This window comes from Oncorhynchus gorbuscha, linkage group LG10 (assembly GCF_021184085.1).
Source record: "Oncorhynchus gorbuscha isolate QuinsamMale2020 ecotype Even-year linkage group LG10, OgorEven_v1.0, whole genome shotgun sequence".
Classification (NCBI taxonomy): Eukaryota; Metazoa; Chordata; class Actinopteri; order Salmoniformes; family Salmonidae; genus Oncorhynchus; species Oncorhynchus gorbuscha.
Genome location: NC_060182.1, coordinates 43,121,147 through 43,134,473, shown reverse-complemented (window position 1 = coordinate 43,134,473; position 13,327 = coordinate 43,121,147). Strand labels below are relative to the sequence as shown.

Sequence of the window (13,327 nt, the reverse complement as noted above, 5' to 3'; positions counted from 1 at the left end):
ATATACTACCATATATACTATACTAATATACTACCATATACTAATTGAGTGTATGTAAACTTCTGACCCACTGGGAATGTGATGAAAGAAATAAAAGCTGAAATAAATCATTATCTCTACTATTATTCTGACATTTCACATTCTTAAAATAAAGTAGTGATCCTAACTGACCTAAGACAGGGAATTTTTACTAGGATTAAATGTCAGGAATTGTGAAAAACTGAGTTGAAATGTATTTGGCTAAGGTGTATGTAAACTTCGACTTCAACTGTATGTAAATGTCATACTTCAGCTTTTATTTTTTTTATACATTTGCAAAAATGTCTTAAAATCATGTTTTTGCATTGTCATTATAGGGTATTGTGTGTGGATTGAGGGAAAAACTATGAAATAAATTTTAGAATAAGGCTGTAATGTAACAAAATGTGGAAAAAGTCAAGGGGTCTGAATACTTTCCGAATGCAGGCTACAGGATTTTGACACATTTATATATATGGACAGTCAATAGACAATGGGAAACTCTCATTTGATGATGTTGTAGTTGTTGTTTTTGTTGTTGGACCATCACTCTATCAATAAGTGTTGCCTTACAAAGTGAGTGACTGAATGATCATCATCACATTTGCTGTGAAAGTCTCACAGTACATTACTGCTTCATTCAATAGCACATACAACTAAAATGTGAGTAGAAATACTCAACAATCACATACATATACAGTATTATACTTCAATATACAAAAACAATACGCCAGTTATCATTGATATGTTTTTCAAATGATGGCAACATATTTTGGCAAACATTTTTGTGGGTAAGATATTTTAAAAAGTAGGAACTGATTGAGACCAATATCTAAAATCTTTTTAGATTATGTATATTCTTATTACTGTGTCTATCCCCAGTGTCTCTTTTCCTTGACTCTGTTAGTTGCCTGCTATTTAAAGAGCCCTCCCACTGAGTTAAGTGATGGGACAAAGACAGGACAGAGCTACGTTGGAGCCAGAATAAAACATCAGTCACTGATTATGTATCCCATCTGTATTATAGACTTCCATATGCACCTAAAGGTACAGTAGTTTGCTCATTGGGTTAAGGTTTGTCTGCTCATTGGGTCACAAAAACTATGCTTGAAATCTTGAAGTGTCTCATCAGACCCAAGGCTCTATTCTGTAGGAACAATAGTGTTTGAATCAGTGTCCAGTAATTGCTGTCTTACAGTACAGCTTCCTGAGGATCGGCTGCCACCTAAAAACATACGTAGCTTCTCAATTTACAATAACTGTATACGATGTAGCAAAGATGATGGACAATAAGTATAAATGTGTAGTCCTTCACTAGATACCATTTAAAAATATTCCTTTTAAAAGTTAGTAGAAATCCTGCCTCTACATAGATTTTTTACCAGGATACTTTTTCCATTGTGGGGTGTTAAGGTGAATTACACACAGGCCCACTGAAAGCCCATCTGGGCTGGCAGCCTGGCACCTGGCAGTGTGTGTTGGTCACTGCAATGTGCCGTAGAAGGCCAGTTTGGACGGTATGGTGGAGACCTGTGGCCCGAGTGTCTCAGTGCCTAGAGAATGCAGCATACAGGGCTTCCTTCTGAGAGATTAGTGCCAAATATGACGTTTTCCTGTCCTCTATCTACTGGATAATTTCTTTAATCTACCCTGTTTCAGTTTAATAATTTCAAAAATTATTCTCAAATTTTCACTGTTTACAGTAAATGTCTTCAAAAAGAAACACCAAAAGCTTAGTTTTATAGGGTATATTAAATGTTTACAAAATATTTGTTTTGTTCTACTTTATTGTACCCTTTACTCAAATCATTATGCAAAAAGGTAGAAATACACTGAACAAGATTTTCAATTTTGGATGATCTTGTTTTTTTGCCCAATGGACCATTACCAATATACTGTATACATTACTTTGTATGTACAGTACATAGATTCCCAGAGATGTCGATTTCTGTAAAGCTGCAATATATAGTTCCTTTTGGACACATAATATTTACAAATACTGTCATTTTTTAAAGTATTGTTAATGCACTTTACAACATAAAATATGGTTTCTCCCAGTTTTATAACACTGAATGCTGTACAGATGTAGGCTCTTCATTTGATTACCTTGTTGCAGGAGAACTTTCTTGCAATGCAGTAAACATTAAACTTGTAGTGTATCTGAGGTTTAAAAAGACTTCTGAAGTTTGTTATTTCCACGTTGAAATTTCAGACTTGATTTTCCCTTACAAAAAAATGGATCAAAAATGTCAATTTTTTATTATCCACAAAATAATTCACATTTCCATACTGAAGCAAACTGGCTCAAATTAAGATCCTACATCTATACATGTGGTCTGCACATATAGCCGGATGACTGGATGGCAGGGAGTAGAGGAGAGGTGGTCTTCCACGGTAAAGATCCCATCAGTACAACCGCTGGACTCCAACATACCTTGGGTCACTTCTTCTGTCCTGGACCTCAATCTAAGGGCAATAAAAAACAGTATCACGGCAGTGCATCATGTAAGGATATTGAAATAATACCAATTATATAGCAATGTATTACAATACAGAACCAGACAGTGCTTTGAACTCATTCAGCCAAACACATATTTTACAAGACGGGACTAATGGGACAAATACACTGATCAATTTAGACAATAACTGCACCATGCACGAAGCCATGACACTGTTCACTGTTCACTTACGAAGTCACTTACCCCAGACACAGCAACATCTGCGAGAACAAAGTAAAATAAATAAGAGTGTCAAAAATATACATTCTGTTACAGCACATACAATATTACACACAGTATAATCTCTATCGGTGAGATAGTGCAGGGTTAATCAGATGAGTGGTGAGCGAGACACTGCAGATGATATATAGATACTGGCATATCCCACTGAAAGCTGGTGAGTAACCATGGAAACCTCCATAGCGAGTATAGTATAAAGAATTCCCGATACTTTGGCATTTCCCTACCAAACAGTGTAATCCTCTGATCTGACAGTTAACAACTTCATGAGGGGTCTATTACTTTTCTGTCATAATGGTGACAGTGAGTTTTAGAACACTTCATATGAGATTCTGACATCAATGTCTTCAAAGGTCCCCTGAAAGAACATCTCTCCGCTCTGATAACTCAATATGATCCGACCAGTCTGATGCAATCCTGTGCAAACAGTGAGAACAGACTCTGGTGGACTTTCCTACCCTCATCCACGCAGTTTCACGGTGAGTGCAATAAGCTGATCGACGTAATAACAATACCAGATGTATTATTTTATCATTCAGAAATCATGTCAACTATCAGAGCAGATAGATTATCTCATCAGTATACAGGAAAATCTATCTGATTTTGGAAACCAATGTTGATTAATTATAGATATGATGTGTTTTGGTCATTGCTTGTTTGCGTCTGAAATGGCACCCTATTCCCGACTGAACTGCTTTTAGCCAGAACCCAATGGGTCCTGGTTAAAAGAAGTGCATTATGTAGAGAAAATGGTGCCCTTTCAGATGCAGTCTTGTCTTGGTCTAATCCATCCCTCACCTTTATTGTTGTCAGCCTTGCGTTCCTCCAGGAACATGTTGTTCTGTCTGTTTCCCAGGACGAAGGCCAGGAAGGAGAGGATCAGGGCGTCCAGGATGCCGATAATAGCAAGGATGTAAGACCAGCGGACAGAGCAGTTACCCAGGGTATACTTTCCTGTCTCTTCCCCACACAGGTCCCGCACCACCTCTGCATCCCAGCCATCTGGAAAGATTATACAGCCCAACACCAGGCATACAGCTGGGGAGAGAGAAGAGAGGATGTCCAGGAGAGTCTATGGGAAACATGGATGCATGATTCAAAAGCTAAACTTTTATTACATTGTCATCAAAAGACCAGTAAAAATATTTTTGCATGGACATTATCATTGAGGGTTTCTGTCATTTTAAAGTAGTCATCTGAGTGGGGATTCCTATGAGTTGGGAGTGATCAGCCTATGACCAGAGCATTGTCTTCTTCAAATTGGTTTGCCTACTTTGTAAATGGCTTTAAACTATATGACCGCCATCTTGTGGCCACAATAAATGAATGACACAAGATTTGATTCCAGACTCCAGCATTGCAGATAGCTTTACACTTTTTTTAAACGATTTTAAAATGGAGATAGCCACAAAGGCACTGTCCATAACTTCACAGATGCCATAATTGGCACAGATACAATGTTGAGATCTCTATGGTCCAAATACAGTATAGGCAATGGGGGTTGGATAAAAAAAATGCAAACCATAATTGCTGTAATTGCTATAATGTTTTAGAGGAGACATGAAGGAGACATTAGCATTGGCATGAACAATCACATAGAAGTCATGAGTCACTTTTCTTTGAGTGAGAGAGTAAGTAAGAATTCCCTGTGCCTGGCTCTCAGGGGGGGTTGATGGGGTGGAGCAGGGTCTTTTCTGCTGCTGTTCCTGCTGCTGCGTATCTTTCAGCTCGGAGTCTCTCTGAGTCCCCAACTCTCACTCATTCTTCTGTCCCGGAGTCTCTGATTCCCCCTCGTCTGCCTCGCTGCTGCTAAGCTCACCGCAAACTCTCTGCTGATCCCATACTAAATGAGCTTGTAAGATTGCCTCCCAGATGATATTCCTAAAACTGCTGCGCAGCGCCAAACACACGGCTTCCCATTATTCCCAAGCAGCTCATCCATCAACGGAATTGAGCTCAGACAGTCCGGTTGATAACGATGGCATTATGCAACTGCAAACATAGACACACAGATGAAAAGACACAGGCCGGAAACTCTCTAATAATAACAATGTTTCATGGTGCAGCTAAAGGTAGAAATGCTTGTACTAAATTTGGACTATTCACATTTTCTATTGGAAGGGTCTTTCTCCTCCTCAGTCGGCCCTGTAAAGCTTCCCCTGAGGTTTGGTGAGTAAACACTCAGCAGTGTGCACTACATCCCTTCCCCAGCCTTGCTGGCCTGCTGGCCTTCAGGCCTACTAACTGCCCTTTTATTTATATGGCCTCCAGGTTGAAAATCGTTGCACCACAAATATCTTGTTCTGAGAAACAAAATCCAAGCGCTTTGAAGTTGTCTTTTCTCTTCTCTTCCCCTCGGTTCCTCCCCTCTCATAAGATATTTCTGAACTTGTACAGAGAACTTCAAAGGCAGCAGCCAGGGAGAGGAGTGAGGAGGAGACAGAGCTACAGAGAGAGGTAGAGCTGGCCCACTTTTAGTTCTCTCTCTCTCTCTCTCTCTCTCTCTCTCTGTCTCTCTCTCTCTCTCTCTCTCTCTCTCTCTCTCTCTCTCTCTCTCTCTCTCTCTCTCTCTCTCTCTCTCACACACACACACATTCCTGTTCTCTCTTTCCTCTCTCTTGTTTTTCCACCTCCCTCACACCTCATCGCTTACTCTCACAACTAAATAATAAACTCCAAAAGACCCCAATTCAAAGATACATATCAGAGCCTTTAGTGTCTGTATGCTACCATGTGTAGTAGACCTGGGCAGTTCAGTTGAGATATGAGCATTTGAAGCAGCTCAGGCTGTGGAACAGAGAAGGTCAATAGGAGCTCTGGGAGCTGTGGGCCTAGCAGGTTTATTCTCACACCCATCAGACTGATGCTTTTTGACAACTGAGGGCAGTAATGTTGCTAAGCCAGATCTGGAACATTCAAAATATCCTGGAGCACCATGGTTCACGTGGCTGAAGAGGCCAATGTGAGAATATTTTAAAATATTTTTTTAAAGGAGACGTTTCTGGTAAAGAATGAGTAGATTATGGATAACATGTTGTGGGCATGTGTTTAAAGTGTTAGTAAATAAAATATGTGCTGCACTTTATACATCTCGTCCCATTATCACGATGAGAGCTCTGGGCCCCATTTGACCATAATTACTCTAGAGTTGTATTCTTCTCTTAACCATGCAATGTTGTGTGGCCCCAGGGCCCCGATAAGTCTGATGAAAGCGGCAAACAGTGTCAAACAGTCAAACAGTGCTGTACTTGAATCATCTCAAACTTATACCATTTGCTTTGATATGAGTGCAATACCCTTGTTAAAACCCAGTATTTAGTTTATTTGTTATAATGAATTGGTATTAGATTTAAAAGGTGATTGAATTTCTCCTGAATTGTAATGTCGTTAATGCATTTCTTTTGAAGAAATATTTCTTTAATGTACAAGTGAATGGGTTGGTTTACTTTAAGTTTTGACCAATAAGGTAGCTTGTTAAACTGAGGCCAATGGGAGAGTTGACCTGGTTAACAGGAAGCCTGGGAGAAAGAGACGTTGAAAAAAGCGGGAGAGACATTGAAAAAAGAGGGAGAGATGTTGAAAGAGAGATGGAGAGACGTTGAAAGAGAGATGGAGAGACGTTGAAAGAGAGATGGAGAGACGTTGAAAGAGAGATGGAGAGACGTTGAAAGAGAGATGGAGAGACGTTGAAAGAGAGATGGAGAGACGTTGAAAGAGAGATGGAGAGACGTTGAAAGAGAGATGGAGAGACGTTGAAAGAGAGATGGAGAGACGTTGAAAAAAGCGGGAGAGACATTGAAAAAAGAGGGAGAGACGTTGAAAGAGAGATGGAGAGACGTTGAAAGAGAGATGGAGAGACATTATCAATGTTGGTGAAGAAAATCTATGAAAGAAGGCAATACAAAATAGAAGAAAACCCATACCTACCGAGTTTTGAAGGGAAATACTGATTTGACTTTATTAGAGAGTTATTATTATTTTGTTAAGAAAGACTTAGTAGAGACCGAAGCTACCGTCTCATCGTGGAGGTATTTGACAGCCTGGAGGTTAGCCTAGCCTTGTGCGAAACCTGGAGAGAATTGCTTGTGGAAGACTAACAAGTTCATGTTTCCATGGGATAGCTGTTGCTGCTAAGGAGTACTGTCTGCTTTGATAGCTGTGCTTGCTGTGGATCTTGTAAGGACACCTGCACGGAACTGCTATATATCTATATCTATATATATATATATATATATATATATATATATATATATATATATATATATATATATATATATATATATATATATATATATATATATATATATATATATATATATATATATATATATATATATATGCAAATATCTACAAGTAGTTAGTAACCACAGTGGTGGGGAGCTTCGGGACTTTGTGTGTCGTAATTTTTTTTAGCTCCAACGGGCGCCAACGGGTTTAAAGCAAGCTTGCCAGTCATTTGGACATGGGTTGTGAAAAATAATTGGGGTTTCTTATCTTCATTTCTTTTGATGTGGTACATTGAAAATGTGAAAATATACATGTTGTACCTTATGTCTGTTGCCTTGGCGGAGTCATTAACTGTTTCGGTGTCATTTAAATGCATGGGAAAGCATATCATTCTATCTGAAGTTCAAATCAAATCAAATCAAATCAAATTTTATTTGTCACATACACATGGTTAGCAGATGTTAATGCGAGTGTAGCGAAATGCTTGTGCTTCTAGTTCCGACAATGCAGTGATAACCAACAAGTAATCTAACTAACAATTCCAAAACTACTGTCTTATACACAGTGTAAGGGGATAAGGAACATGTACATAAGGATATATGAATGAGTGATGGTACAGAGCAGCATACAGTAGATGGTATCGAGTACAGTATATACATATGAGATGAGTGTGTAGACAAAGTAAACAAAGTGGCATAGTTAAAGTGGCTAGTGATACATGTGTTACATAAGGATGCAGTCGATGATGTAGAGTACAGTATATACATATGCATATGAGATGAATAATGTAGGGTAAGTAACATTATATAAGGTAGCATTGTTTAAAGTGGCTAGTGATATATTTACATCATTTCCCATCAATTCCCATTATTAAAATGGCTGGAGTTGGGTCAGTGTCAATGACAGTGTGTTGGCAGCAGCCACTCAGTGTTAGTGGTGGCTGTTTAACAGTCTGATGGCCTTGAGATAGAAGCTGTTTTTCAGTCTCTCGGTCCCAGCTTTGATGCACCTGTACTGACCTCGCCTTCTGGATGATAGCGGGGTGAACAGGCAGTGGTTCGGGTGGTTGATGTCCTTGATGATCTTTATGGCCTTCCTGTAACAACGGGTGGTGTAGGTGTCCTGGAGGGCAGGTAGTTTGCCTCCGGTGATGCGTTGTGCAGTCCTCACTACCCTCTGGAGAGCCTTACGGTTGAGGGCGGAGCAGTTGCCGTACCAGGCGGTGATACAGCCCGCCAGGATGCTCTCGATTGTGCATCTGTAGAAGTTTGTGAGTGCTTTTGGTGACAAGCCGAATTTCTTCAGCCTCCTGAGGTTGAATAGGCGCTGCTGCGCCTTCTTCACGACGCTGTCAGTGTGAGTGGACCAATTCAGTTTGTCTGTGATGTGTATGCCGAGGAACTTAAAACTAGCTACCCTCTCCACTACTGTTCCATCGATGTGGATAGGGGGTGTTCCCTCTGCTGTTTCCTGAAGTCCACAATCATCTCCTTAGTTTTGTTGACGTTGAGTGTGAGGTTATTTTCCTGACACCACACTCCGAGGGCCCTCACCTCCTCCCTGTAGGCCGTCTCGTCGTTGTTGGTAATCAAGCCTACCACTGTTGTGTCGTCCGCAAACTTGATGATTGAGTTGGAGGCGTGCGTGGCCACGCAGTCGTGGGTGAACAGGGAGTACAGGAGAGGGCTCAGAACGCACCCTTGTGGGGCCCCCGTGTTGAGGATCAGCGGGGAGGAGATGTTGTTGCCTACCCTCACCACCTGGGGGCGGCCCGTCAGGAAGTCCAGTACCCAGTTGCACAGGGCGGGGTCGAGACCCAGGGTCTCGAGCTTGATGACGAGCTTGGAGGGTACTATGGTGTTGAATGCCGAGCTGTAGTCGATGAACAGCATTCTCACATAGGTATTCCTCTTGTCCAGGTGGGTTAGGGCAGTGTGCAGTGTGGTTGAGATTGCATCGTCTGTGGACCTATTTGGGCGGTAAGCAAATTGGAGTGGGTCTAGGGTGTCAGGTAGGGTGGAGGTGATATGGTCCTTGACTAGTCTCTCAAAGCACTTCATGATGACGGAAGTGAGTGCTACGGGGCGGTAGTCGTTTAGCTCAGTTACCTTAGCTTTCTTGGGAACAGGAACAATGGTGGCCCTCTTGAAGCATGTGGGAACAGCAGACTGGTATAGGGATTGATTGAATATGTCCGTAAACACACCGGCCAGCTGGTCTGCGCATGCTCTGAGGGCGCGGCTGGGGATGCCGTCTGGGCCTGCAGCCTTGCGAGGGTTAACACGTTTAAATGTCTTACTCACCTCGGCTGCAGTGAAGGAGAGACCGCATGTTTCCGTTGCAGGCCGTGTCAGTGGCACTGTATTGTCCTCAAAGCGGGCAAAAAAGTTATTTAGTCTGCCTGGGAGCAAGACATCCTGGTCCGTGACTGGGCTGGATTTCATCTTGTAGTCCGTGATTGACTGTAGACCCTGCCACATGCCTCTTGTGTCTGAGCCATTGAATTGAGATTCCACTTTGTCTCTGTACTGACGCTTAGCTTGTTTAATAGCCTTACGGAGGAATAGCTGCACTGTTTGTATTCAGTCATGTTGCCAGACACCTTGCCCTGATTAAAAGCAGTGGTTCGCGCTTTCAGTTTCACGCGAATGCTGCCATCAATCCACGGTTTCTGGTTAGGGAATGTTTTTATCGTTGCTATGGGAACGACATCTTCGACGCACGTTCTAATGAACTCGCACACCGAATCAGCGTATTCGTCAATATTCCCATCTGACGCAATACGAAACATGTCCCAGTCCGCGTGATGGAAGCAGTCTTGGAGTGTAGAGTCAGCTTGGTCTGACCAGCGTTGGACAGACCTCAGCGTGGGAGCCTCTTGTTTTAATTTCTGCCTGTAGGCAGGGATCAGCAAAATGGAGTCGTGGTCAGCTTTTCCGAAAGGGGGCGGGGCAGGGCCTTATATGCGTCGCGGAAGTTAGAGTAACAATGATCCAAGGTTTTACCACCCCTGGTTGCGCAATCGATATGCTGATAAAATTTAGGAGTCTTGTTTTCAGATTGGCTTTGTTAAAATCCCCAGCTACAATGAATGCAGCCTCCGGATAAATGTTTTCCAGTTTGCAAAGAGTTAAATAAAGTTCGTTCAGAGCCATCGATGTGTCTGCTTGGGGGATATATACGGCTGTGATTATAATCGAAGAGAATTCTCTTGGAAGATAATGCGGTCTACATTTGATTGTGAGGAATTCTAAATCAGGTGAACAGAAGGAATTGAGTTCCTGTATGTTTCCTTCATCACACCATGTCCCGTTAGTCATGAGGCATACGCCCCCGCCACTCTTCTTACCAGATAGATGTTTGTTTCTGTCGGCGCGATGCGTGGAGAAACCCGTTGGCTGCACCGCCCTGGATAGCGTTTTCCCAGTAAGCCATGTCTCCGTAAAGCAAAGAACGTTGCAGTCTCTGATGTCCCTCTGGAATGCCACCCTTGCTCGGATTTCATCAACCTTGTTGTCGAGAGACTGGACATTGGCAAGAAGAATACTGGGAAGTGGTGCGCGATGTGCCCTTTTTCGGAGTCTGACCAGAACACCGCCGCGTTTCCCTCTTTTTCGGAGTCGTTTCCTTGGGTCGCTGCATGCGATCCATTCCGTTGTCCTGTTTGTAAGGCAGAACACAGGATCCGTGTCGCGGAAAACATATTCTTGGTCGTACTGATGGTGAGTTGACGCTGATCTTATATTCAGTAGTTCTTCTCGACTGTATGTAATGAAACCTAAGATGACCTGGGGTACTAATGTAAGAAATAACACGTAAAAAAAACAAAAAACTGCATAGTTTCCTAGGAACTCGAAGCGAGGCGGCCATCTCAGTCGGCGCCGGAAGTTTTCATGCATGTTAACGTTAATACCCTAGTTGTCATCACACTAGCGAGTTTACAATAGGGATTCTTATTCTCACCTAATTATCCCATGCTGTTCAGATATTATAAGTAAGGTAAAATTGTGAGAGTCAAATTCGAGCCTGGTGAGACGGTTACATGAGCTGTTAAAACATGCTACAGTGTCACTCTGAACACACTCTCTCTCTACGTCTTGTCCTGAGGCAGGGGAAATGCAGAAAAGGAGGACAAGGAGGGCAAATGAAAAGGAAGTCTACCCTGTTGGTGTGAATGACCTTAGTACAGTTTTAATTAGGGAGACAATAGAGAAACACCTCTAAGGGGCAAAAGGACAACTGTTTCAATTGTTCTCCAAGAGGTTCATTCAATTACTATCACATATTTCTGTGATTTGGCAATCAGGCCAGAAGCCCAGTTCTGTTACCCTTTTGTCAGACTTTGGCCTTGTTGTTTTCTTTTCGCTTTCTGTGTGTTATTTTGTCAGACTGGACAAGCACACTGGCAAACTAGACACTCGCATGGGGGGGGGGGGGGGGGTTACAGTTGAGTTACAACTTTTAAATCACTCTGGATTCAAGCATTATTACACTGTTAATAGTATTATTACATTTCTTCAGTTCACACTCACAAGTTACTTTTAAGAAACGGTAACGTAAACTAAACTAACTCCTGGGAGTGTGTGAGGTTTACAGCAGTGGGAAGACTGTGGTTTGGGTCTGCATCATCTGTGTGACATCACTGACAAACAATATGCAATACATCATCTATATTATATAATAATAATAATAATATATGCCATTTAGCAGACACTTTTATCCAAAGCGACTTACAGTCATGCGTGCATACATTCTACATATGGGTGGTCCCGGGAATCGAACCCACTACCCTGGTGTTACGAGCGCCATGCTCTACCAACTGAGCTACAGAGGACCGCTATTCTGGCCAGTCCTAGCCCCAAACCTTAGCAAACCTTACATCAACGCTGCGAGGGCAATCTGTTTCATTATTGGTCCGCCTGTTGCTCCACTTGGCTGGCGTTCTCTTTTTTCAAAGTGTATCCTATGTCTGGACCTGAAGTGTCGACTCATTCAAACCCCTGTGCCCAGCTCTCCACCGTTCCAAGTCAATGTCGCAACACATATGCTGTCAAGTGCATTTATCATCTGGTGCCCAGCTCCAGTCCCCTAGGTACCCAGAAGGGTGAGAAAAATCAGGGTGGGCAATCTAAGGTTACCCTAACTATTCAGCGACACATACCAAAACCACAACTCTCTCTGTTTTAGCTATAAGCAACCAAGTTATTTTCCCTCCCTGATTTTTGAGAATGGCTTTCAGTGAAGCTAAGGAAAAGCCCCAGAATGATTATAAAGCCTGAGCAAGTGAATACTCTAATTTTTCTTCCAATCTGTCTGTCTGTCTGTCCGTCCGTCCGTCCGTCCGTCCGTCCGTCCGTCCGTCCGTCCGTCCGTCCGTCTGTCTGTCTCTCTGTCTCTCTCTCTCTCTCTCTGTCTGTCTGTCTCTCTCTGTCTCTCTCTCTCTCTGTCTCTCTCTCTGTCTCTCTCTCTGTCACTCTCTCTCTGTCTCTGTCTCTCTGTCTGGCTCTCTCTCTGTGTCTCTCTCTCTGTGTCTCTCTCTCTCAAGAGTGACAATTCAAATACGGGTCAAAAGAATACATTATTCACTCTGCAGAATATTTTTAGTAGCGCACTGTTGACTTTGGAATTATTTATTTGCGTCTGATGATTAAAACATGTGCATTTCAGGGAAGCCTGGGCAGAAATCTCAGGGCAAAGAGAAAGCATGGGATCTCCTGGGATATTTATATTTATAGAAATGTATCGACTTGCTACATCTCCTTTTGCAAGCTTATGGAAAACACTTGCACGTGCATGCACTTATCCACACACACGCACATGCACACGAGCATACTTGCACATACACAAACACACACGCACACACACACACAAACGCAATGCAATTCATTTTTCAGAAAAAGCAAAAAAGGGGCCTACTAATAAACTAAATGGAATCCTCCTCATCAATTCGGCAACCACACACGCACGCACGCACGCACGCACGCACGCACGCACGCACGCACGCACGCACGCACGCACACACACACACACACACACACACACACACACACACACACACACACACACACACACACACACACACACACACATTGCATACATTACCGTAGAGGAACAAAGAGCGCTTTTACAGTAACACAGGTAGAACAAAAAAACATGTTAACACAGGGACAAACAAAACACCCCTGCTGGTACTGAATGTATGGGGGTCTAAAGTGAGGAAGGCTTCTCCCTGAAGGGGACCAGAGGAATAAGATCATCATAATGAGCTGCCTCTCTTGTTATATAACATCTCACACGAGGCACATCCAACACCACAGAGAGGTGGGGGGGGGGGCACGTGGGCT

The 13,327-nt window shown here is 42.6% G+C and overlaps 1 protein-coding gene across 2 annotated transcripts in view; it reads right to left on the bottom strand.

The window, feature by feature from the left end:
• Nucleotides 1-354: 354 nt before the first annotated feature.
• LOC124045176 (LHFPL tetraspan subfamily member 3 protein-like) overlaps nt 355-13,327 on the bottom strand; it is a 31,896-nt gene continuing 18,923 nt past the window's right edge. The window contains exons 2-4 of one of the 2 annotated variants that reach the window (XM_046364424.1): nt 3,555-3,794; nt 2,709-2,737; nt 355-2,484 (exon numbers count right to left, since the gene is read on the bottom strand). In XM_046364424.1, the coding sequence (XP_046220380.1) occupies nt 2,425-2,484; nt 2,709-2,737; nt 3,555-3,794 (329 nt within the window). In that variant the 3' untranslated portion in view covers nt 355-2,424. The remainder of the gene's footprint in view (nt 2,485-2,708; nt 2,738-3,554; nt 3,795-13,327) is intronic. The other variant, XM_046364425.1, reaches the window with a different exon arrangement.